Source organism: Hemibagrus wyckioides, linkage group LG26 (assembly GCF_019097595.1).
Source record: "Hemibagrus wyckioides isolate EC202008001 linkage group LG26, SWU_Hwy_1.0, whole genome shotgun sequence".
Classification (NCBI taxonomy): Eukaryota; Metazoa; Chordata; class Actinopteri; order Siluriformes; family Bagridae; genus Hemibagrus; species Hemibagrus wyckioides.
In genome coordinates this window covers 18764346-18788353 of record NC_080735.1, presented here as the reverse complement: position 1 = coordinate 18788353, position 24008 = coordinate 18764346, and the positions used below count along the sequence as shown (strand labels likewise).

General features: G+C 44.2%; 2 protein-coding genes across 8 annotated transcripts; one reads left to right on the top strand and one right to left on the bottom strand.

The window, feature by feature from the left end:
* Positions 1 to 57: 57 nt before the first annotated feature.
* pi4k2a (phosphatidylinositol 4-kinase type 2 alpha) lies at positions 58 to 11195 on the bottom strand. Of its 2 annotated transcripts, none has more exons than XM_058380699.1 (9): positions 11059 to 11195; positions 4178 to 4378; positions 3255 to 3386; positions 2345 to 2498; positions 1799 to 1860; positions 1612 to 1711; positions 1241 to 1374; positions 712 to 771; positions 58 to 593 (listed from the first exon to the last, which is right to left on the bottom strand). In XM_058380699.1, exons 1-9 carry the CDS (start codon positions 11149 to 11151, stop codon positions 432 to 434), a joined length of 1098 nt encoding a protein of 365 aa, XP_058236682.1. In that variant the 5' UTR covers positions 11152 to 11195; the 3' UTR covers positions 58 to 431. The 2 variants fall into 2 exon arrangements, with proteins under 2 accessions (XP_058236682.1, XP_058236681.1); XM_058380698.1 differs by lacking the exon at positions 11059 to 11195 and adding an exon at positions 10174 to 10658.
* Positions 10891 to 23406, top strand: cdc25d (cell division cycle 25 homolog d). 6 transcript variants are annotated; one of them, XM_058380717.1, is made up of 13 exons: positions 10891 to 12260; positions 12572 to 12686; positions 13768 to 13853; positions 14412 to 14442; positions 14544 to 14577; positions 15796 to 15879; positions 18390 to 18515; positions 18636 to 18740; positions 20093 to 20155; positions 21259 to 21357; positions 21460 to 21692; positions 22144 to 22261; positions 22566 to 23405. In XM_058380717.1, the coding sequence occupies exons 2-13, from the start codon at positions 12598 to 12600 to the stop codon at positions 22701 to 22703; spliced, it is 1206 nt and encodes a 401-aa protein (XP_058236700.1). In that variant the 5' UTR covers positions 10891 to 12260; positions 12572 to 12597; the 3' UTR covers positions 22704 to 23405. The 6 variants fall into 6 exon arrangements, with proteins under 6 accessions (XP_058236700.1, XP_058236699.1, XP_058236698.1 ...); XM_058380716.1 differs by having other exon boundaries at positions 10891 to 11162; positions 13765 to 13853; positions 22566 to 23404; XM_058380715.1 differs by having other exon boundaries at positions 13765 to 13853; positions 22566 to 23404.
* The last annotated feature ends 602 nt before the right edge of the window (positions 23407 to 24008 follow it).

Below are 24008 nucleotides of genomic sequence, written 5' to 3'. Positions count from 1 at the left end.
AATGAGAGAGACAGGAAAAAAGGGGAGAGAGAAAAGCAAGAGAGAGATAAAGGAGAGAGAGAAGTCTGGCACTGTTGTGGTCAGTTACACGTGTTTAGGGTCAGTGGTTATGGACATGCAGTTTGTCCTCCACACAGCCAGAGGGCGATGGTGCGGGCGAGAGAGAGAGCTGCAGGGTTATGTGCACATCCATGGCCAGTGTGATTACAATTGTGTGTGTGTGTGCAAACAGTGTGGCAGGTCAGTGTTCCTTTATTAATGTTCCAGGAATCTCAGATTTGATTCTGGGAGGAAAACAAAAAGGCTAAAAGGAAGCGGATCCTCTGCTTCTTTCACCCCAACATCGTCTCTGTTCGGTTCCTTCCCAAAATGCAGTTCATGAGGAAGAGTAGCAGGTCTCGGGTCAGCCACGCCCACTACCCGTGTACGCATCACCACCACGTGAAGAACGGCCGCCTGCTCTGGAAGCTCTGCGTGTAGGACTCGCTGTTGGCTCGCTGCGGCGCCCGGGCCGTCTCCACGATCCCGGGGGGCATCTGAACCAGCTGCAGGGGCGATTTACCGTCCTTCAGGGCCTGGGTCAGGTTCAGGATCTGAGACAGAAACAGACATTTACAGAACACCACCTGAGGGAGGGAGGGAAAGGGAGACAGAGGAAAGGGATGGAGGAGAAGGGAGGGAAGGGATGGAGAGAGGGAGAGAGGTACTGACCTGTCCTCTCATTACTGAGATCTGTTTGTGGAATTGGCCTCTGTCAAAACCTGGATCTTTCTGCAACACACCCACACCCACCCACACACACACACACACCCACCCACACACACACCCACACACCCCCACACACACACACACACATTAATGTGGGTAAAAGCAGTAGCTAGGCTGCAAACACTACCAATCAAAAACTGATGAATTCTTTCAGTTTATTACGGGTCATTATTAGACTTTAGTCTTACTGCTGGTAATGACAGGTGGGCCAGATGTCCATCACATGTATCTTGCGGTCATTTGTGCCGCTGTGCTCATGACCGATTAGTTATAAAGCTACAAGCATGAGCTACATGTTATAACTCGACATGGACACCAGATGGACAGAGCTTTGGATCTGCTGCCTCACCGGGTCTTTACTAATTTGAATTAAAATGAGAAAGTCCTGCTGATTTTACACTCGTTAGCTCAGCGCTCGTCTTACTGATAACATCTGGACTGCTGGTGTGTGCGTGTGTGGAGTCGTATAGACCTTAAAGAGCTCATACAGGTCCTCCTCCAGGTCCTTGATGAAATTGGGGTCAGACAGTTTGGGTAAGACGAGCTCTTTGATCTCCTGAGAGAACGGCACCTTCGCCTGAATCAGCCACGCCCAGTAGAACGGGTCTACAGACAAAAAGGAGAGACACAAGTGAAGTGTGGTGAGGGGTTCTGCTGGATCATCAGCTTACAAAAAAAAAACTATTTCAAAAGTATTTCGTGCGTGATTAGTCTTGCAAGGATGTGTGTGATTAGTTGGCGTAGATGTGTGTGATTAGTCAGATTTAAGATCTGATGCATGTGATTGGATGTGCGTGATTAGTCAGTGAAATGTGATGCTGTGGTGAATGGCAATTAGCTTACAGGCTCTCCATGAATCTGGGTGTTTAAGGGGAAACGCCAGGCCGTTATCAATGGCAGCTATCTTAATGATGGGGTCCTTCACCACCACCCAGTCACTGTCCTATAGGACACACACCATTCATTTAAAACTTATAATCAATTTCGTAAATAAATTTTTCCACATTAAAGCGGAAAGAAAAATCTTCACCCTGTTCCCGGACATGTCCATTGGGCAGTCGTACTTTATGAGCCAGTTGTCGTTGCCTCGATCTGCAGGAATACACACAACACAGGGTTCAGTACAATCACCACACACTCTTATTCTGCAGCCACAAGGAAATCAAGATCACTATTAATAACAGGATTAACAGACCATTAAGAAGAAGTCATATGAAGAATAATAAATTCTAACTGGAATAAATTCAGTATATAGAGAAATCTGGAGGTGATGCTGAGAGCAAGCCTTTAATTCATGCCATGGAAATGTATAATGTCACAATGTGTGTGTTCATATGCAAATGAGGCTGCATTGCAGTTAATGATATGCAAATGAGGCTGCATTGCGGTTAATGATATGCAAATGAGGCTGCATTGTGGTTAATGATATGCAAATGAGGCTGCATTGTGGTTAATGATATGCAAATGATATGTGAAAACTGGACCAGACTCATTTCTCTGAAACAGATTTGATGGATAAAGGGAGAGTTGGGATGTAAATATTCCTTTCTCCTGTGACCACAGCGGCTGTAGTGACCTGTGTTCCTGATGATGTAGTCCAGCACCACCAGCCTCTCGAACTGGAGCTGGAGCTGACGGTTGTTGTTTTCGGGTAACGGCTCGGTCTCGAACTTCCTCAGCCAGAAATCTGCGTCTTTATAACCATCTACGAAGAGCTGGAATGATCCGACCTGGAGCGGAGAAATCCACTTTAATCTCAGAAAACAACTGATTCATCTAAAACCTGATGAAGCTGGAGATGGAGAAGAACAGTACACACTGCTGAAGTCTCCAGAACAGTACACACTGCTGAAGTCTCCACAACAGTACACACTGCTGAAGTCTCCACAACAGTACACACTGCTGAAGTCTCCACAACAGTACACACTGCTGAAGTCTCCACAACAGTACACACTGCTGAAGTCTCCACAACAGTACACACTGCTGAAGTCTCCACAACAGTACACACTGCTGAAGTCTCCACAACAGTACACACTGCTGAAGTCTCCACAACAGTACACACTGCTGAAGTCTCCACAACAGTACACACTGCTGAAGTCTCCACAACAGTACACACTGCTGAAGTCTCCACAACAGTACACACTGCTGAAGTCTCCACAACAGTACACACTGCTGAAGTCTCCACAACAGTACACACTGCTGAAGTCTCCACAACAGTACACACTGCTGAAGTCTCCACAACAGTACATACTACTGAAGTCTCCACAACAGTACATACTACTGAAGTCTCCAGCTTCTACTGCAGCTTAATGATACAAAGCCTGGATATAATGAGGAGACTGACACAGTGTTACAGCTGGAACACACATTACTGCTTAATAACCACCAGGGGGGGCTGAGAGAGAGAGAGAGAGAGAGAGACAGAGAGAGAGAGAGAGAGAGAGAGAGAGAGAGAGATAGTGTGTGTGTGTGTGTGTGAGACTCACCTTAGGTGGTAGGCCGATCCTGTGGAAACGCTGCCCCACTTTGGGCACTTTCTCCAGAGCGAGTCGTTTCCCCCGAGACTTCACTCTGTCTATGGCACTGTAGTTAAACGTCTCACTCGCCAAATACACCACCTGACACACACACACACACACACACACACACACACACACACACACCTTAGTTTGAATGCATGTGTACATACAACTGCACCACCTGAGACATAAGGGTCTTCTGCACACTGGTATATCTGCTACAGCTGATGTGTGTGTGTGTGTGTTGTATAGTGATATGGGAACAGTTAGTAAAATGTCACAATGAGTGTGTGTGATGTATAGAGGCATAGAAGACACTTGGCAAAATGTCATTGTATGTGTATGTGGTGTGTGTGTGTATGTATGTGTGTATGTGGTGTGTGTGTGTATGTATGTGTGTATGTGGTGTGTGTGTGTGTATGTATGTGTGTATGTATGTGGTGTGTGTGTGTGTGTGTATGTATGTGGTGTGTGTGTGTATGTATGTGTGTATGTGGTGTGTGTGTGTATGTATGTGTGTGTGTATGTATGTGTGTATGTGGTGTGTGTGTGTATGGATGTGTGTATGTGGTGTGTGTGTGTGTGTATGCATCTGCACGATGTACGAGGCTGATGCTGATGCCATCGACAGGAAGTGAAAGAGCTTAGGGAATAGAGAAACCATTTAAACTTCCAACCTACAGGGTCTAGTTCCATTTACCTTGCTCTGGTTTCACAACACACACACACACACACACACACACACACGCACGTGCACACACACACACAGCATCGCGTGTGTATTTGTGATGCTAAATGAATCACGTGTATATTTATAGATGTGCATTGCACAGTTGATTAAATATCTATATTGTCGTGCGCGTGTGTGTGTGTGTGTGTGTGTCTCTAACCCTGGTCCTTGGCACAATGTTGAGCTCCAGTTTCTGGTCCACCAGGCTGGCTCCAGCCTCAGACAGATAGCCCTGATTGAGGACGAGGCAGTCTCGCCCGAAGCAGCAGGGGCAGCACAGCTTCTGCAGCCACTTGGTCCACTTGGGGTTCAGCTGACCATAGGGTTCCTCGTTCTTTGGCTTGAACACGCCGATGATCTTCTGCTCCACACACACACACACACCCCCCCCAAAGAGAGAGAGAGAGAAACATGCTTCACATCTACTATAAATAATGTATGGATCATCAGTGATCGAAGGAAACATCTTCTCAGCTCCTACTCAGAAACATGAGATGGTCTCCTCAACCCTGAAGCCAGCAAGTGGTCAGCAAATCGACATGCCCACTCAGAGCAGTCTCTATACCCAAAATATTACCATACATCATCAACAAACAGCGTTCATGTTTTATTTCCACCGCTCTGAGGCTGAAAACGGGATCGTCCAGAGCTGTGACTTCCTGCTTCTGAGGTCAGTCTGATGCCACATAAGCTCTCCTACTTCCTTATGTATTGTCCAGAGGTTTCTGTTGAGTATCAGATGCCTGCAGTTTTAGATCTCTGTGGCACGTTCTGATTGGACAATAACCGGTTATTAATTACTGTGTGTGAAATCTCAGCTGACTTACACTACATGACCCAAAGTATGTGCACCCCTGACCATCACAGTGGTCGAAGCACTCAAGAGACTCAGATGCTGTTCCAGCATGACCATGCTCCTGAGCTCCATGAAGATCTCCATGGTGTGGAGGTGAAGGTTGGAGAAGGTGGAAGATCTGGAGTGTCCTGCACAGAGCCCTGACTCTGACCTCAACCCCACTGGGATGAACTGGAACTGGAGTCAATACAAGGATATTCCAGAATTCCAGGTCTAGAACCTGCACCATGTGAGGTTTAGTAGTTTTTAAAAAAAAATCATTCCAGAGCTCCAGAACCTCCACCAGATGTCCTAGAGTTCTAGAAGCAAATCCCGAATTCAGAAGAGTTTCAGAATTTTCACTGCATGAGTTGTGAGCAAAAGAATTCCAGAGAGGTCTGAGAAGATCCACCGTGTGAGTTCTACAAAAGAATTCTGGAGCTTGTGGGTCTCTACCAAACCCTTACTAGAACAGAACAACTGGATTCTGGAGAGTTCTCCAAATGCAAGAGCCCAGGAACTGAAAAAAAAAAAAAAGACATCCCCGGAGAGTTCCAGATCCTTCAGCTCATGAGCTCCAGATCTCCAGTCGCACAAATACTCGGGCTATCTGGAGTGAAAGAAAGAAGTGAAAGAAGCGGACACACGAGCGGTTATCTGGAAACAGCTCCTGTCAATAAAAGCTAACGTGTTAAATCTCCCTTCCTTTATTTGTTTGCTCTGTGAAGTTCAGTCAGGGGGCAAAGGTTAGAGAACACGGCGTGGTATCTCTCAAGCTGAAGAACGGACCGACCCGCAGATGTGATGCACGTGACGCCGACTCCCATACCTCTGTATCACTCGGACGTCTGATGAGCGTCTGCACTCGGATTTAGGGCTCAGGAGAGAGAAGGAGAACTGGGCCACTTCAGGCTTCCTCTCACACTGAAACGTGTGGTGACGTGGAACACGGGGGAAACCTCCTCAACATCCCAACATCAGAGTCTGATCTCACTAATGCTCCTCAACATCAGAGTCTGATCTCACTAATGCTCCTCAACATCAGAGTCTGATCTCACTAATGCTCCTGTAGCTGAATGATCACTAATCCCCACAGACACAGTCCAACATCAGAGTCTGATCTCACTAATGCTCCTCAACATCAGAGTCTGATCTCACTAATGCTCCTGTAGCTGAATGATCACTAATCCCCACAGACACAGTCCAACATCAGAGTCTGATCTCACTAATGCTCCTCAACATCAGAGTCTGATCTCACTAATGCTCCTGTAGCTGAATGATCACTAATCCCCACAGACACAGTCCAACATCAGAGTCTGATCTCACTAATGCTCCTGTAGCTGAATGATCACTAATCCCCACAGACACAGTCCAACATCAGGGTTTGATCTCACTAATGCTCCTCAACATCACAGTCTGATCTCACTAATGCTCCTCAACACCAGAGTCTGATCTCACTAATGCTCCTCAACACCAGAGTCTGATCTCACTAATGAAGAGGGAATGAGACGTTTACTTCCACTTTCACTTCTCTCGTGTTTAGTACTGCTTCAGTTGTTCTGTTCTTCTCTAAACAGCAGTGCACAAAAGAACATGTGTTCTTTTTTTTCTGGACTAAATTGAAGGCAGGGTTTAGAGCTCACACATACACTGGGCAAATTCGGACACATGTGGACACTTCAGTCACGTCTACGGAGGAGCTGGTTATACGATCATGTGATATCTAGGTCTCTGAAACATTAACTATTATTACTAGAAGAAGAAGAGGAAGAACGTGTCATGAGTGTTCCATCCATGGTCCGTGATGCACATCGGGTTATTGCGAAAAGATGAAACGTCCCTTCAGGATTACTGCAACAGATTACAGAAAAGCTTCAAAAAAGCATGAGTGAGACTCTGTGTCCGGCCCTTCCCATAATTCAGTGTGGCTAATTGCAACAAACTTGGTCAGAGATTAGTCACATACCACATGACTGTCCGATCTCTCAAAGAGGCCAGAGAGAGAGAGACAGAGAGAGACAGACAGACAGAGAGAGAGAGACAGAGAAAAACAGAGACAGGGAGAGAGAGAATGAGACACTGAGAAAGGCAGAGAGAGAGAAGGAAAAACCGAGAGACAGACAGAGAGAGAGAGACAGAGAAAAACAGAGACAGGGAGAGAGAATGAGACACTGAGAAAGGCAGAGAGAGAGAAGGAAAAACCGAGAGACAGACAGAGAGAGAGAGACAGAGAAAAACAGAGACAGGGAGAGAGAATGAGACACTGAGAAAGGCAGAGAGAGAGAAGGAAAAACCAAGAGAGAGACAGACAGAGAGAGAGAGAGACAGACTGACAGAGACAGACAGACAGACAGAGAGAGACAGAGAGAGACAGACAGAGAGAGAGGCAGACAGACAGAGAGAGCTGTTATAACTGCACTGTACCGTACTGAGAGGTTTTGATTACAGTAGACCGTTATATCTGAGGCATTGTGGGTAATTTCAGGATCCCAGCTTCATGATCCCCGAAAGAGATTTCGACCAATCACAGACATCCTGTAAACACAACAACCAATGGTATCTCTGGCCAAATGGAAACCGCATAGCAACAGGCAGCTGATTGGTTGTTAGTTTCCACTTTCCAGATCCTGTATGTATTCTGTCAGATTCCTCCTCTGGCTCTGAGGCAGTGTTACAGCTCAGCACAGCCACGGGTTTCTGAGGGAATCCTGTCTGTTTCCAGCAGCTCTGTTGTCAAGGATCAAGTTTCAGGTGTCTGTTATTCCGTCAGAAATCAGTCAGACACGCTACAGATCCACGACAAGGCTGTTACAACTAATTACCATAATTAAATATCATCTGTATATTCAGAATATTTCTGTTTCCCAAAACTCTTTCATGTTTAAGATCCTGAGTTACTGCCCAGTTCGTCTGTCCATCGCTGTGACTCTGATGACCAGCATGGCCACGCAATCACATGACTACAGACCGAACAAATCGGATTTGGTCAGTTACAGAGTGGGAAATAAATGAGATTAGCAGTGTACTCCGATTTCTCACACACACACACACACACTTCCTGCTAAGCTATTACAACATTCCTAGTCCAACACAGAACCCAACACAAGAGCCTTTCAGGGCGAAGGTTTGCTAATTCGGTTAGCCGAGGCACCGCGACTCGAATTACGCTTAAGTCAGGAGAACTCGGACACGCTCACACTGTAGATCTGAGACGGAAAACAGAATTCCATGTGCTCTAGAACCACCGTGTGAGTTCCAGAACTGAGCTTCAATCTCACTGAGTCGCATCATCACTAGAACAGAGTAACTGAACAGTGAAGAAAAAAAATAAATAAATACATAAATAAAATCAGTCATAGAACCTCCACCACATGATCTGTGTAGCTGAACGAAACAATCCCAGAGCGTTCCACAACCTCCAACATCCCAGAATCAAAACGGAACAAAAGAATTCTTCAGAGGTCCAGAAAACCTTCAGAACAGGAGCTCCAGGTTCTCCACCACATGGGTTCTGTAGCTGAACAAAATAATTCCCTGCATTTCCAGAATCTCTACCTCATGAATTCTACAGCTCAATACAAGGATATTCCAGAATTCCAGGTCTAGAACCTGCACCATGTGAGGTTTAGTAGTTTAAAAAAAAATCATTCCAGAGCTCCAGAACCTCCACCAGATGTCCTAGAGTTCTAGAAGCAAATCCCGAATTCGGAAGAGTTTCAGAATTTTCACTGCATGAGTTGTGAGCAAAAGAATTCCAGAGAGGTCTGAGAAGATCCACCGTGTGAGTTCTACAAAAGAATTCTGGAGCTTGTGGGTCTCTACCAAACCCTTACTAGAACAGAACAACTGGATTCTGGAGAGTTCTCCAAATGCAAGAGCCCAGGAACTGAAAAAAAAAAAAGACATCCCCGGAGAGTTCCAGATCCTTCAGCTCATGAGCTCCAGATCTCCAGTCGCACAAATACTCGGGCTATCTGGAGTGAAAGAAAGAAGTGAAAGAAGCGGACACACGAGCGGTTATCTGGAAACAGCTCCTGTCAATAAAAGCTAACGTGTTAAATCTCCCTTCCTTTATTTGTTTGCTCTGTGAAGTTCAGTCAGGGGGCAAAGGTTAGAGAACACGGCGTGGTATCTCTCAGGCTGAAGAACGGACCGACCCGCAGATGAGATGCACGTGACGCCGACTCCCATTCCTCTATCACTCGGACGTCTGATGAGCGTCTGCACTCGGATTTAGGGCTCAGGAGAGAGAAGGAGAACTGGGCCACTTCAGGCTTCCTCTCACACTGAAACGTGTGGTGACGTGGAACACGGAGGAAACCCCAGACCACGATCACCTTAGAACCAAGAAACACTTCCACGCCCCTCACTAGTCAGCACACTGAGTGTTCTAATCATCTCCGTGTGACTTCAGGACATCATCCAGGCTCAGATCTTTATTAAAAAAAACTGCACAGAGGTTTTATTGTCCAAACATGTGACAGTGAGGTGGTCCAGAGGAACTTAAATCTACAGTGGGATCATGTCCAGGCTCCATAAACACACAGAATAATGTATAGAAACACATCAACAACACACAAACCTCAAAACGTCACAAAGCCTGAGCTGATACTGTGCGTCGTATGAGGTTATTGCATCACAAAACACAAGAACCAATCAGGTTCCAGTATGCAAATGAGGCCCACACAACACTAGCCTTCCCATTACAGCTCACAATGTCTGCAAAATCAAATAAAATTAATCTCCTACGTTTTACTAAACCTGCATGAACATATGCACCATACGGAACAGCACAGGAAGTCCACGCTTTAACGTTAAAGCAAACCTTCTGTTCTAAGCCCCGCCCACAACAAACAAACCCCACAATCAGTCCTCAGATCACGTGCGCAGCCACGTCCCCGGACCTTAAGGCTCTTTCATGAGGGTTTTTGTGTACACTCTTCACTACATGTGCTCCAGGGTCACTGTAGCCTCCACTTATTAGGCTTTTACACCACACGTAAACAAACAATCCCACAATGCCCTGCACGAGCTTACACAACAAAAGGGCGAGTACAGATTACCCATCATGCACTCAAAAGCTTAGTGATGACACAGCGGGATGTCAAGGAGGAGGAAGAAGAAGAGGGAAAAAAACACCCCGAAGAGCTGCAGAGCAAACAGAATAAAGTGGTAAAGTTGGCGTAAACGGGGCTGCGTGTGACGTCACTGCCACGGTGATGCAGCAAGGTCGGATAGAGAAGGAAAGTTCAACCGGAAGTGATTGATTTGGGAGTTTATGATGGATAACTGTGTGTGTTGTCCCTTTCCTAACTCCTCACCCCTTGTGAGTCTTTGACGAAGTAGCTCCCGCTGGATCCCTGGTAGATCCTCTCCGGGTAGATCCCCTCCTCGATGGCTCTCTCCGCCTTGCGGATGATCTCCCTGAACTCCGGATCCTCCGGGAACTCGTTTCTGAGCGGGTCCCGCGGAGATCCGCCGCGGTCCCGGTCCAGGAGCGGCTGCCTCTCCCGGCTGCGCCCGGGACTCCCTGCCGGGACGCGGATCACCGTGCCCGGCGCGCCGCCAAATCCGCCCCGGGGACTCGCCGGCTCGGCGGTGAAAGCACCGAAGTCGGCGGAGTCGCGCAGAGGAGACACGAGCGGACTCGTTTCATCCATGGAGGAGGAGATATTAGAAGAAACACAGGAAGGCGAGGGAAGAAAGGAAGTCTGCGCGCGCGGTCACGGTGTTTAATGGAAGTGTGATGCGGCTCCGTGGAGAAGAAGCTCCTCAAACTAAAACAAGTCTCCTGACCATCAGCTTCCGGGTGGAGGCGGGGCCTGGAGGGGCGAGCGACACGCGCCTCAGCCAGTCAGCGCGCGCGCACGGGTGAATGTTTCCGGAAGTGTGTCGTCATTGGTTAGCAAGGCGCTGCCCACCGCCAGGCACGTGACAAAAACACAACAGCCTTCATGAATCAACACTTTGTTTTTAATCTTGATTTTTTAACTCTCTTATTATATTCATCAGTCACGATTCAGCACAAATGAAATAAAAATATATATTTTATATTATTCCTTCATAATTAACATATGTCTTATTCTTATATTTGGATAATAAATTAATAATAATAATAATTAGTTTAAAAAGTATTTTCCATTTTCTGATCATTTTCCGCTCTTAGTTATTTTTGTTCTCTGTCTGATTCACACTCTGACACTTACACAATCCTGGACACACACATCATCATGATGCAGCTTAATCTTCATCCACATCACGTTAAGGTCATCGCTCCGGTACCGAGATCGTGACGTCATCGCCTGCGAAGGTTCGTGCACCCCTGCTCACGTTTACCTTGATCTTCTGAACGAAAACAGAAAGCCCACAGCGACCTCTGCAGGCAAACCACATAAACTGCGATATACTTCAGGTATGATCTACACCGGACCTGAAGGCCTGGAGTGAAGCCAGGTCAGATCCTCCTGAAAAATGCCCAGTAGTGAAGGATCTGGGGAATGTCTTCAGATAAACGTTATATTATCTGTAGACAAATAACCCGTAGCAGTGTGTTACCCCCTGAAGGAACGGGTCAAGCATGTGAGTGTGGCACAGCAGGTAAGGTCGATGCCTCACGGCTCCAGAGCATCCATCCTGAGCTCAGGTTTCTGTGGAGTTTCGTGTCTTCTCCATCTGAGGATTCTTCCACCTCCAGAGCACACGCTGGTGGAAGTCAGGGTCTGAGGTGGCCCTGGGCGTGAATGCGTGACAAATTTATCTCATGTACACCACTCAGCAGTGGAGGATCACCTTACAAATCCACAAACAAACAAACCAATCAACAAACACACAAATCCCAAAACAAATTCACAAACAAACACATCCACAACCAAACAACAAACAATCATGGTTAAATCTCCACTATCATCATGATCAGGAGGTCTGACGGTATCGTGTGTGTGTGCGTGTGTGTGGAGGCAAAATTTAGCCGCATTTTATTTCTTTTCTGTTCTTAATACACAATTTCAGAGCGTTTTGTGCGCTGCAAATTAATATCAGTCATGAGTACACAATAAGAACAGAGCTCAGTAAAAGTCTTTATAAAGTTTGTGATCCATCAGACGTGTCGTTTTGTCTCTCAGGGGTGCACAAACTTTTGCACATGACCCTCGACTGGGGTCAGTGGTAAGTGCTATAAACATAAATAACATGTATGTTAATAAAATAGAACTCTGCTGATGTGTGTGTGTGATGCCATGGGGAGCGACGCGCTCAGCTGCTCACAGCGTCATCACACACAGCGCTTGTTGTAACAACTGCTGTTGCTAAGGGGAGTTAAATCCCTCACACACACACACACGCGCGCGCGCGCGCTCACACGGTCAGGGGGAGGATTAGATCCTCACAACACCGATCAGCTGTTCCTCAGGTAAGAGACTCGCCTCGCTCATAAAATCCTTCTGTTTCTTTTCTTTTATTATTTAATTATTTCTCTTTCTGATGAATAGATTATAGATTAGATTCCTATTAAAACACACACACACACACAAGAGCTGCAGGGTGGAATAATAAGTATAACATTCTGAGATTAGATAATGAGCCTAGATAATGAACGTGTTTTATATTAATATATTTAACCGGAAGTCACTTAGATCCCGTGATGTTCATGACGCGTGCAGGTTTCAGTAGTCACGTTAGTCGATATGAAGTGTGTGCGTGTGTGTGTGTGTGTGAGGACAGATAAATTCGGATTCCAGTGTGTAGAGATGTCCGGCCAGCATCAGGAAACAGGGTGGAGTATGTGTCCGGTCAGTGAGCTATCCGTCTGCATGCAGAGTCTCCGGTGTGAGGACAGGTAGCAGCAGCACTCACACTCTCATCATCTCCCAGGGTTTCAAAATTCCGGGAATTTTCAAGGCTGGAAACTTTCCATGGGAATTAACGGGGAATATATGAGAATTAACGAGAATATATGAGAATTAACGAGAATATATGAGAATTAACGAGAATATATGCAATTAACGGGGAATATATGGGAATTAACGAGTAATATATGGGAATTAAGGGGAATATTTAAGTATTAAGGGGAATATATAGGAATTAACGGGGAATATATGGGAATTAACGAGGAATATATGGGAATTAAGGGGAATATTTAAGTATTAAGGGGAATATATAGGAATTAACGGGGAATATATGGGAATTAACGAGGAATATATGGGAATTAACGGGAATATTTAACAATTAACGGGAATATATGGGAAGTAACGGGGAATATATGCAATTAATGGGGAATATATGGGAATTAAGGGGGAATATATGGGAATTAACTGGAATATATGGGACTTAAGGGGGAATATATGGGTATTAACGGGAATATATAGGAATTAACGGGGAATATATGAAATTAACGGGGAATATACGGGAATTAACAGGGAATATATAGGAATTAACGGGGAATATATGCAATTATCGGGAATATATGGGAATTATTAACAGGGAATATATGGGAATTAACAGGGAATATATAGGAATTAACGGGGAATATATGCAATTATCGGGAATATATGGGAATTAACGGGAATATGTAAGAATTAACGGGAATATATGGGAATTAACGGGAATATATGCAATTAACGAAAATATATGGGAAAGTTTCCTATTTGGATTATTTCCAAAATTCCCGAGATGAAATTTCCATGAAGATTTTCCAGAAATTCTCCGCCCTTTCACAATAATGAAATAAAGTCCATAATATCCAGATTAGTATTCAGGTGCTGATTAATTCTGACTCTGAGTCTGTTATTATCACCCTAAGTGTTACAGCCTACTCATCAGAGTGTGGAACATCACCAAAGACTGTGTTCAGACTGTATAAGGAGCTCAGGTCTCACATCACTCTCTTCTGTCTTCCAAAAAAATAAATAATAAAGCAGCTCCACCCCCAGGAGACACCTCCATCTAACCCCCGATCTGACCAGTACAGACAGGAGGAGACCCTCAGGACTGCACACTCCAACAGGTCTGAACAAGTGCTCAGTTAATTACACACACACACACACACGCACACACACACATATGTGCGTACACAAACACACACACGCACACACACACATATGCACGTGCACACACACACACACGCACACACATATGCACGCACACACACAAACCAAGCATACACACACACGCACACACAGTAACCTATTTTAGCCTATTTTCACACTATTTCCTGTGTTACCCATGATGCTGTCGGACATCCTGATCATGATGATAGTGGGGATGTAACCCTGATGCGGCAGCACTTTAGTTTTCCAGCTGATCCACTTCCACAGCGTGGACACCATTCCCAGAGTCGTACTGTAGCTGCAGTGCATTCTGGGACTTTGAGTCCAGCATGTCCAACAACGGTTCCTGGACTCTTCATTAACAACATGCTGAATATTATTGAGTGTTTTTTGTCACATCACTTATGTTTAAGATGGTTACTTTTTCTCTCCCTCCCGGTGATGTCAGAGCCGCTCACTTCTCACAGCAATAATAAAAATAAAGTTAAAGTTAAATGTCATGTCTGTGTTTGCAGTGAGCAGCAGCAGGAGGAGGAGGAGTTACAGGTGAGAGCGTCTGCATTTCACCTGCATGTGCTGTGTATTTATTACTGTTCATAACACGACCAAAAACTGTATCACTTTAAACATTCGTGTCTCCATTACAGAGGAGTGACGTCACCTGAACACACCCCCAACATGGTAGGTTTTATTTAAATCATTAATGATGTCATTAATCAGCGGTAATGTTAGAGAGAGGAGCTGCAGCGCCCTCTGCTGGAAACCGCTGTAAAGTGACTCAATCAGAGTGAATCAGGGTGAATCAGAGTGAATCAAAGTGAATCAAAGTGAATCAGTGTGCATCAGGGTGAATCAAGTGAATCAGTGTGAAGCGGGGTGAATCGAAGTGAATCAGGGTGAATCGAGGTGAATCAGGGTGAATGAAAGTGAATCAGAGTGAATCAGTGTGAATCAGGGTGAGTCAGAGTGAATCAGTGTGAATCAAAGTGAATCAGAGTGAATCACAGTGAATCGGTGAGTCAGAGTGAATCAGTCTGAATCAGAGTGAATCAGTGTGAATCAGTGTGAATCAGTACAATGTACAATCAGGACAGCAGGACAGTGCTAAAATGTTGTGTATATGTTGTGTGTATGTTATGTCTGTGTGTGTGTGTGTTGTGTGTACGTTATGTCTGTGTGTGTGTTGTGTGTATGTTGTATTTGTGTTGTGTGTGTGTTGCATGTATGTTGTGTATGTTGTGAGTTGCGTGTATGTTGTGTGTGTGTGTTATAATTGTGTTGTGTGTGTGTGTATGTTATGTGTGTGTATATGTTGTGTGTGTGTGTTGTGTGTATGTTGTGTGTGTGTGTTGTGTGTATGTTATGTCTGTGTGTGTATGTTGGGTGTGTTGTATTTGTGTTGTGTGTGTGTGTTGTGTGTATGTTATATGTGTGTATATGTTGTGTGTGTTGTGTATGTTGTGTGTGGGTTGTATTTGTGTGTGTGTATGTTGTTTGTATGTTATGTGTATGTTGTGTGTGGGTTGTATTTGTGTGTGTGTATGTTGTTTGTATGTTATGTGTGTGTTGTGTGTTGTATGTGTGTTGTGTGTGTGTTGTGTGTATTGTGTGTTGTATGTGTGTGTGTTGTGTTGTGTGTGTATGTTATGTGTGTGTTGTATGTGTGTTGTGTGTGTGTTGTGTGTATATGTTGTGTGTATGTTATGTCTGTGTGTGTGTGTGTTGTGTGTGTTGTGTGTGTGTTGTGTGTGTTGTGTGTGTGTTGTGTGTATGTTGTGTGTGTTGTGTGTTGTATGTGTGTTGTGTGTGTGTTGTGTGTGTTGTATGTGTGTTGTGTGTGTTGTGTGTATGTTGTGTGTGTTGTGTGTTGCATGTGTGTTGTGTGTGTGTTGTGTGCAGCCTGGATCACGGCCCCACAGCCTGACAGGAGAAAGTGATGATGATGAAGGTGCTGAAGATGATAAGGAGAACTCCAGTGTTCGGGTCAGTATCATGCTGTAATTGAGTTATTCAATCAATAACTAATCAATAACAGCAGAAGTGCTGCAGGTGGGCGTGGCCTAACAGGTCAGGTGTTTATGTTATATGTTATGTGTATGTTATGTGTGTGTTGTGTGTTTATGTTGTGTGTTTGTTGTGTTTGTTACATGTTATGTGTATGTTATGTGTGTGTTGTGTGTGTATGTTATGTGCTGTGTAATGTGTGTGTTGTGTGTGTATGTTATGTGTTATGTGTATGTTATGTGTGTGTTGTGTGTGTATGTTGTGTGTTTGTTGTGTTTATGTTATGTTATGTGTATGTTATGTGTGTGTTGTGTGTGTATGTTATGTGTTATGTGTATGTTATGTGTGTGTTGTGTGTGTATGTTGTGTGTTTGTTGTGTTTATGTTATGTTATGTGTATGTTATGTGTGTGTTGTGTGTGTATGTTATGTGTGTGTATGTTATGTGTGTGTGCTGTGTGTGTATGTTATGTGTGTGTTGTGTGCGTATGTTGTGTGTTTGTTGTGTTTATGTTATGTGTTGTGTATGTGTGTGTTGTGTGTGTGTTGTGTGTGTATGTTATGTGTGTGTATGTTATGTGTGTGTGTTGTGTGTGTATGTTATGTGTGTGTTGTGTGTGTGTTGTGTGTGTATGTTATGTGTGTGTTGTGTGTGTATGTTGTGTGTTTGTTGTGTTTATGTTATGTGTTATGTGTATGTTATGTGTGTGTTGTGTGTGTGTTGTGTGTGTATGTTATGTGTGTTTGTTGTGTTTATGTTATGTGTTATGTGTATGTTGTGTGTGTATGTTATGTGTGTATGTTATGTGCGTGTATGTTATGTGTGTGTTGTGTGTGTATGTGTTATGTGTATGTTATGTGTGTGTTGTGTGTGTATGTTATGTGTGTGTTGTGTGTGTGTTGTGTGTGTATGTTATGTGTTATGTGTATGTTATGTGTGTGTTGTGTGTGTATGTTATGTGTATGTTATGTGTGTGTTGTGTGTGTATGTTATGTGTATGTTATGTGTGTGTTGTGTGTGTATGTTGTGTGTGTGTTGTGTGTGTGTTATGTGTGTGTTATGTGTATGTTATGTGTTATGTGTATGTTATGTGTGTGTTGTGTGTGTATGTTATGTGTGTGTTGTGTGTGTATGTTATGTGTGTGTTGTGTGTGTATGTTATGTGTGTGTTATGTGTATGTTATGTGTTATGTGTATGTTATGTGTGTGTTGTGTGTGTATGTTATGTGTGTGTTGTGTGTGTATGTTATGTGTGTGTTGTGTGTGTGTTGTGTGTGTATGTTATGTGTGTGTTGTGTGTGTGTTGTGTGTGTATGTTGAGTGTGTTGTGTGTGTTGTGTGTGTATGTTGTGTGTGTGTTGTGTGTGTATGTTATGTGTGTGTTGTGTGTGTATGTTATGTGTGTGTTGTGTGTGTATGTTGTGTGTGTGTTGTGTGTGTATGTTGTGTGTGTGTTGTGTGTGTGTTGTGTGTGTATGTTATGTGTGTGTTGTGTGTGTATGTTATGTGTGTGTTGTGTGTGTGTTGTGTGTGTATGTTATGTGTGTGTTGTGTGTGTATGTTATGTGTGTGTTGTGTGTGTGTTGTGTGTGTATGTTATGTGTGTGTTGTGTGTGTATGTTGTGTGTTTGTTGTGTTTATGTTATGTGTTGTGTGTATGTTATGTGTGTGTTGTGTGTGTATGTTATGTGTGTGTTGTGTGTGTATGTTATGTGTTATGTGTATGTTATGTGTGTGTTGTATGTGTGTGTTGTGTGTGTATGTTATGTGTGTGTTGTGTGTGTATGTTATGTGTGTGTTGTGTGTGTGTTGTGTGTGTATGTTATGTGTGTGTTGTGTGTGTATGTTGTGTGTTTGTTGTGTTTATGTTATGTGTTGTGTGTATGTTATGTGTGTGTTGTGTGTGTATGTTATGTGTGTGTTGTGTGTGTATGTTATGTGTTATGTGTATGTTATGTGTGTGTTGTATGTGTGTGTTGTGTGTGTATGTTGTGTGTTTGTTGTGTTTATGTTATGTGTTATGTGTATGTTATGTGTTTTAGATCAGCAAAAAGTCAGTTCCTGTTCTTGTAGGCGTTATAGCAGCTATAAACACCTCTTCCCTCACCATCCTCTGCTTTCTCTCTCTCTCCTGAAGACTTGTCATGTTGCCATAGAAACCAGAAAGACGTGTAAACTCCTCTGTCCTGAAGATATGGGATATAAGTTAAATCTTTCCCCCTGACTGTTACACAGCACTGACACTGGAGACTCCTTCTACACACGCTAAGTAAATGTCTACCAGAGCTGTTTCTATGGAAACAGGAAGGTATCGAAGCGAGCGCATTGATATAAACCTGTGATTTGTGGCCGCTCTGCTGTCTGAGCGCTGAAGCTCATGGAGGTGTGTGATCTAGGGAACACCAAGCTGCTGGTTTTGAGATGTGAGATCCTCGTCTCTTCTCGTCTTTGACAGTGTGTGTGTGTGTGTGTGTGTTTCTGTTCTACAGAGGAGAGTGAGAGTGAGACTGTTCAGCTCGTCCAGTCCTGAAGATCAGCAGCAGTCTGGGAAAAGGAGTAAGAGACGATCCCTCTCTTCACCAGCAGAGGGCGAACACGAGGCACCTGATCCAGAGGTACAGCAGTCTCTGTGTCTTCATTTAATCACACAGATTAAAGGAAGGGTTTAATTACCTGACTCTCTCTCTCTCTCACACACTCTCACTCCCCCCCTCTATTTCTCTCTCTCTCTCTAGTCCCTGATGCTGTTCCAGAGACTGAGATCCAGGAGAAATCCAGCACACACACTCATCCCCATCAGTGCCATCACTGATCACTGCCTCATTGGAGACTTTAGCAAAGTAGAATAACACACACAGTAACAGACACAACACCACACACAACAACACACACAATAACACACAACACACACAATAACATACAAAACAACACACACAACACCACACACAACACACACAATAACACACACAATAACACACACAATAACACACATAACAACACATACAATAACACACACAACACCACACACAATAACACACACAATAACACATACAATAACACACACAACACCACACACAATAACACACACAACACATACAATAACACACACAACAATACTCACAACACACACAACACACACAACAACACACACAATAACACACACAACAACACACGCAATAACACACACAATAACACACACAACACCACACCACACACAACACACACTACACCACACACAATAACACACACAACACCACACCGCACACAACACACACAACACCACACACAATAACACACACAACAACACACGCAATAACACACACAATAACACACACAACACCACACCGCACACAACACACACAACACCACACACAACAACACACACAACACCACACCACACACAACACACACTACACCACACACAATAACACACACAACACCACACCGCACACAACACACACAACACCACACACAACAACACACACAACACCACACACAATAACACACACAATAACACATACAATAACACACACAACACCACACACAATAACACACACAACACATACAATAACACACACAACAATACTCACAACACACACAACACACACAACACCACACACAATAACACACACAACAACACACGCAATAACACACACAATAACACACACAACACCACACCACACACAACACACACTACACCACACACAATAACACACACAACACCACACCGCACACAACACACACAACACCACACACAATAACACACACAACAATACTCACAACACACACAACACAAACAATAACACACACAACACACACAATAACACACACAACACACACTACACCACACACAATAACACACACAACACCACACACAACACACACAACACCACACACAATAACACACACAACAATACTCACAACACACACAACACACACAATAACACACACAACACACGCAATAACACACACAATAACACACACAACAATACTCACAACACACACAATAACACACACAACACACGCAATAACACACACAATAACACACACAATAACACACACAATAACACACACAATAACACACACAATAACACACAAATCCTGACAGCAGAAACTCAGTGACCGATGGTGTAGTTTAATAGAAGGGTCATGTGTTTGCGAGTTGAGCAGCTGAGCTGTTGTTCCTCTGCAGCATCACGTGCTTCCTGTGGAGAAGATGAACCATCAGGATCTTCACTGTGTTTCAGCTCAAACGGTGAGAACAGCTCCACTTCTCTAATAACTCCTGGGTCTGTGATTTAAATGTGTTTAAACTTTACATTGTGTCGGGAATAATCCTGTGATTCTGAGTAATATAGTTTTTATTTAATGTTTTAAATTAAATGACCACAGAGACACAGAGGCCACACCCACTTCACTGAGACTGACAGACACAGAGGCCACACCTGCTTCACTGAGACTGACAGACACAGAGGCCACACCCGCTTCACTGAGACTGACAGACCCAGAGGCCACACCTCTTTCACTGAGACTGACAGACACAGAGGCCACACCCGCTTCACTGAGACTGACAGACCCAGAGGCCACACCTCTTTCACTGAGACTGACAGACCCAGAGGCCACACCTCTTTCACTGAGACTGACAGACCCAGAGGCCACACCTCTTTCACTGAGACTGACAGACACAGAGGCCACACCTCTTTCACTGAGACTGACAGACACAGAGGCCACACCCGCTTCACTAAGACTGACAGACACAGAGGCCACACCTTCTTCACTAAAAGTGACAGACACAGAGGCCACACCGCTTCACTGAGACTGACAGACACAGAGGCCACACCTCTTTCACTGAGACTGACAGACACAGAGGCCACACTCCCTTCACTAAAAGTGACAGACACAGAGGCCACACCGCTTCACTGAGACTGACAGACACAGAGGCCACACCTCTTTCACTGAGACTGACAGACACAGAGGCCACACTCCCTTCACTAAAAGTGACAGACACAGAGGCCACACCTTCTTCACTGAGACTGATAGACCCAGAGGCCAGGCCTTCTTCACTGAGACTGACAGACACAGATGCCACACCCCCTTCACTGAGACTGACAGACACAGAGGCCACACCTCCTTCACTAAAAGTGACAGACACAGAGGCCACACCTCCTTCACTGAGACTGACAGACACAGAGGCCACACCCCCTTCACTGAGACTGACAGACACAGAGGCCACACCCCCTTCACTGAGACTGACAGACACAGAGGCCACACCCCCTTCACTGAGACTGACAGAGACAGAGGATTGCTTCTTGGTGCATTTCCTGTGTATAAATGTGAACTTCCTTTGTTGTCCTGCAGGTGGCGTCGCTGATCCAAGGTCATTTCAGCGCCGTGGTGGAAGACTTCCTCATCATCGACTGTCGTTATCCGTACGAGTATCATGGAGGTCACATCAAGGTCTGATCTGTTTACAGTTCCACCTTCTGAAAAGATTAGAGTCTGATCTTCATCTTCAGTGCATCGTTACTCTCTCTTACACCTCAGTGTCTTTCCCCTCAGGGAGCGGTCAACCTGTACACCGAGTCTCAGATCCACCAGGCTTTCCTTCAGGGCTTGTCCACCACTCAGGTGTCTCCAGCTGCCCATTCAGTGCAGGGCACACGGGGCAGCAGAGGGGTGACACCGGGGTCTGGGGGTCCTGTAGCAGGGGGAGGAGTTACTGAGGGAACATCATCACCCAGAAAACTCATAGTGTTTCACTGTGAGTTCTCATCAGAGAGAGGACCATGGCTGTGAGAGAAAACACACTCACACATACACATACACATACACATACACATACACATTCACATTCACATTCACACACACACACACGCATACAGTGATGCCATGTGTTAAAAAACAGTATTGAACCTCATTGAGCACCAACTGACCAGACATATGGAGGTCTATTTCTGGACCTTATTGGACATTATCCACTTTGCTCTATTCCCTTTTCATCTCCACATTCGGTCCTTTTTTATTTTATTTATTTATTTATTTATTTATTTATTTATTTATTTATTTATTTAAATACTTAATTTAATATTTTAATAGTTATTAATAATTCTTTTAAAATTCAGGAAAGTAAGAGATCTTGTGTTATAACTGTGATATAAAATATCATTGTGTGTGTGTTTGTGTATTTGTGTGTGTGTGTGTATTTGAGTATGTTTGTGTGTGTATTTGTGTGTGTGTGTGTAGTTGTCGGTATCTGAGGGAGCTGGATCGTGCAGTGAATGCTCAGATGTACCCTCATCTCCTCTACCCTGAACTCTACCTAATGGAGGGGGGGTACAAGAGCTTCTACTCCTGCTGTCCGGTAACACACACACACACACACGCATGCACACACACACACGCACGCACTCACACACACACCTAAACATTCTAACACAAACTCTCTTGCTTTCTCTCTCTCTCTCTCTCTCTCTCCATCTCCTCTCTCTGTTTCTTTCTCTCTCTCTCTCTCTCTCTCTCTGTCTCTTTCCCTCTCTCTCTCTCTCTTTCTGTTTCTCTGTCTCTTTCCCTCTCTCTCTCTCTCTCTCTCTGTCTCTTTCCCTCTCTCTCTCTCTTTCTGTTTCTCTGTCTCTTTCCCTCTCTCTCTCTCTCTCTCTCTCTCTCAGGAGCTGTGTGAACCACACGGTTATGTCCCCATGCGTCACAGGGACTTCAGAGAACAGCTTCGGCGTTTCAGCAGGACAAAGCGCCAGCATGGTTGCAGGCGTCCAATCAGAACGCAGCAGAGGACATCACACTTTTAACACTGATGAGGAACGCCTATAAAGAACTGGACAGAAAGAGGACAGGAGAGGACGACTGAGTGACAGTTAGGGTGTGCTGCTAAAGTGTAATTATCATGATTTATACAGTGATACACTTTTTTACGATATCACAGGTATAGTTCATGTTTTTATAACAGCAACACACTCCACTGATGCTCACAGTGGCAATTAGCTGATAGGATTATTATTTACATTGTGTTTTTAAACAATTAATCTCTATATAAACAGCCTTAACGAAAAGGATTCATCGCCAATCATTTAGCAAATCTAGATATAGCTATAGATATATATAGCTAGACATAGCACAATACCTTTAACACAACGATTTTCTCTATGTTTTTAAACTATTGTTCATTTATTTTCAATTCAGTTCAATTCAATTTTATTTGTATAGTGCTTTTAACAAAGAGCATTGTGTCAAAGCAGCTTTACATAAGAAACAACAAAAATATAAACAGACAAACGGTCCTGATATCCCAAGTGAGCAAGCCTGAGGTGACTGAGGTGACTGTGGCAAGGAAAAACTCCCTTAGATGGTATGAGGAAGAAACCTTTATGTCGATACAGCATGTGTAGAATGTTATGTAAATGTTATGTTCACCATAATCCTCTTCTACAGATTCTATTAACGCTAACTACATGAATAAAACATCTGTTGTTTCAAATATTTATTTTATACTGTACACTGACTGACCAAACTGAACTGTTCGTAATGTTCACAAGATAAACTGCTACTGCAACGAAAAAGGATCTTAGCAGTAAAAACAAACACAATGCTCTCAAGCAGTTCAAGTGGAAAAAACAAGCTAATGCTACTAATGATACTAGTGAGACATACACTCTATTGCCCAAAAGTTTTGGGACACCCCTCCAGATCACTGAATTCAGGTGTTGTTTTTCAGGGGTTGGGCTCGGCCCCTTAGTTCCAGTGAAAGGAACTCTTAATGCTTCAGCTTCATACCAAGACATTTTGGACAATTTCATGCTCTTTGTGGGAACAGTTTGGGGATGACCCCTTCCTGTTCCAACATGACTGTACACCAGTGAACAAAGCAAGGTCCATAAAGACATGGATGAGTGAGTTTGGTGTGGAGGAACTTGACTGTCCTGCACAGAGTCCTGACCTCAACCCCATAGAACACCTTTGGGATGAATTAGAGTGGAGACTGTGAGCCAGACCTTCTCATCCAACATCAGTGCCTGACCTCACAAATGCGCTTCTAGAGGAATGGTCAAAAATTCCTAAACCTTGTGGAAAGCCTTCCCAGAAGAGTTGAAGCTGTT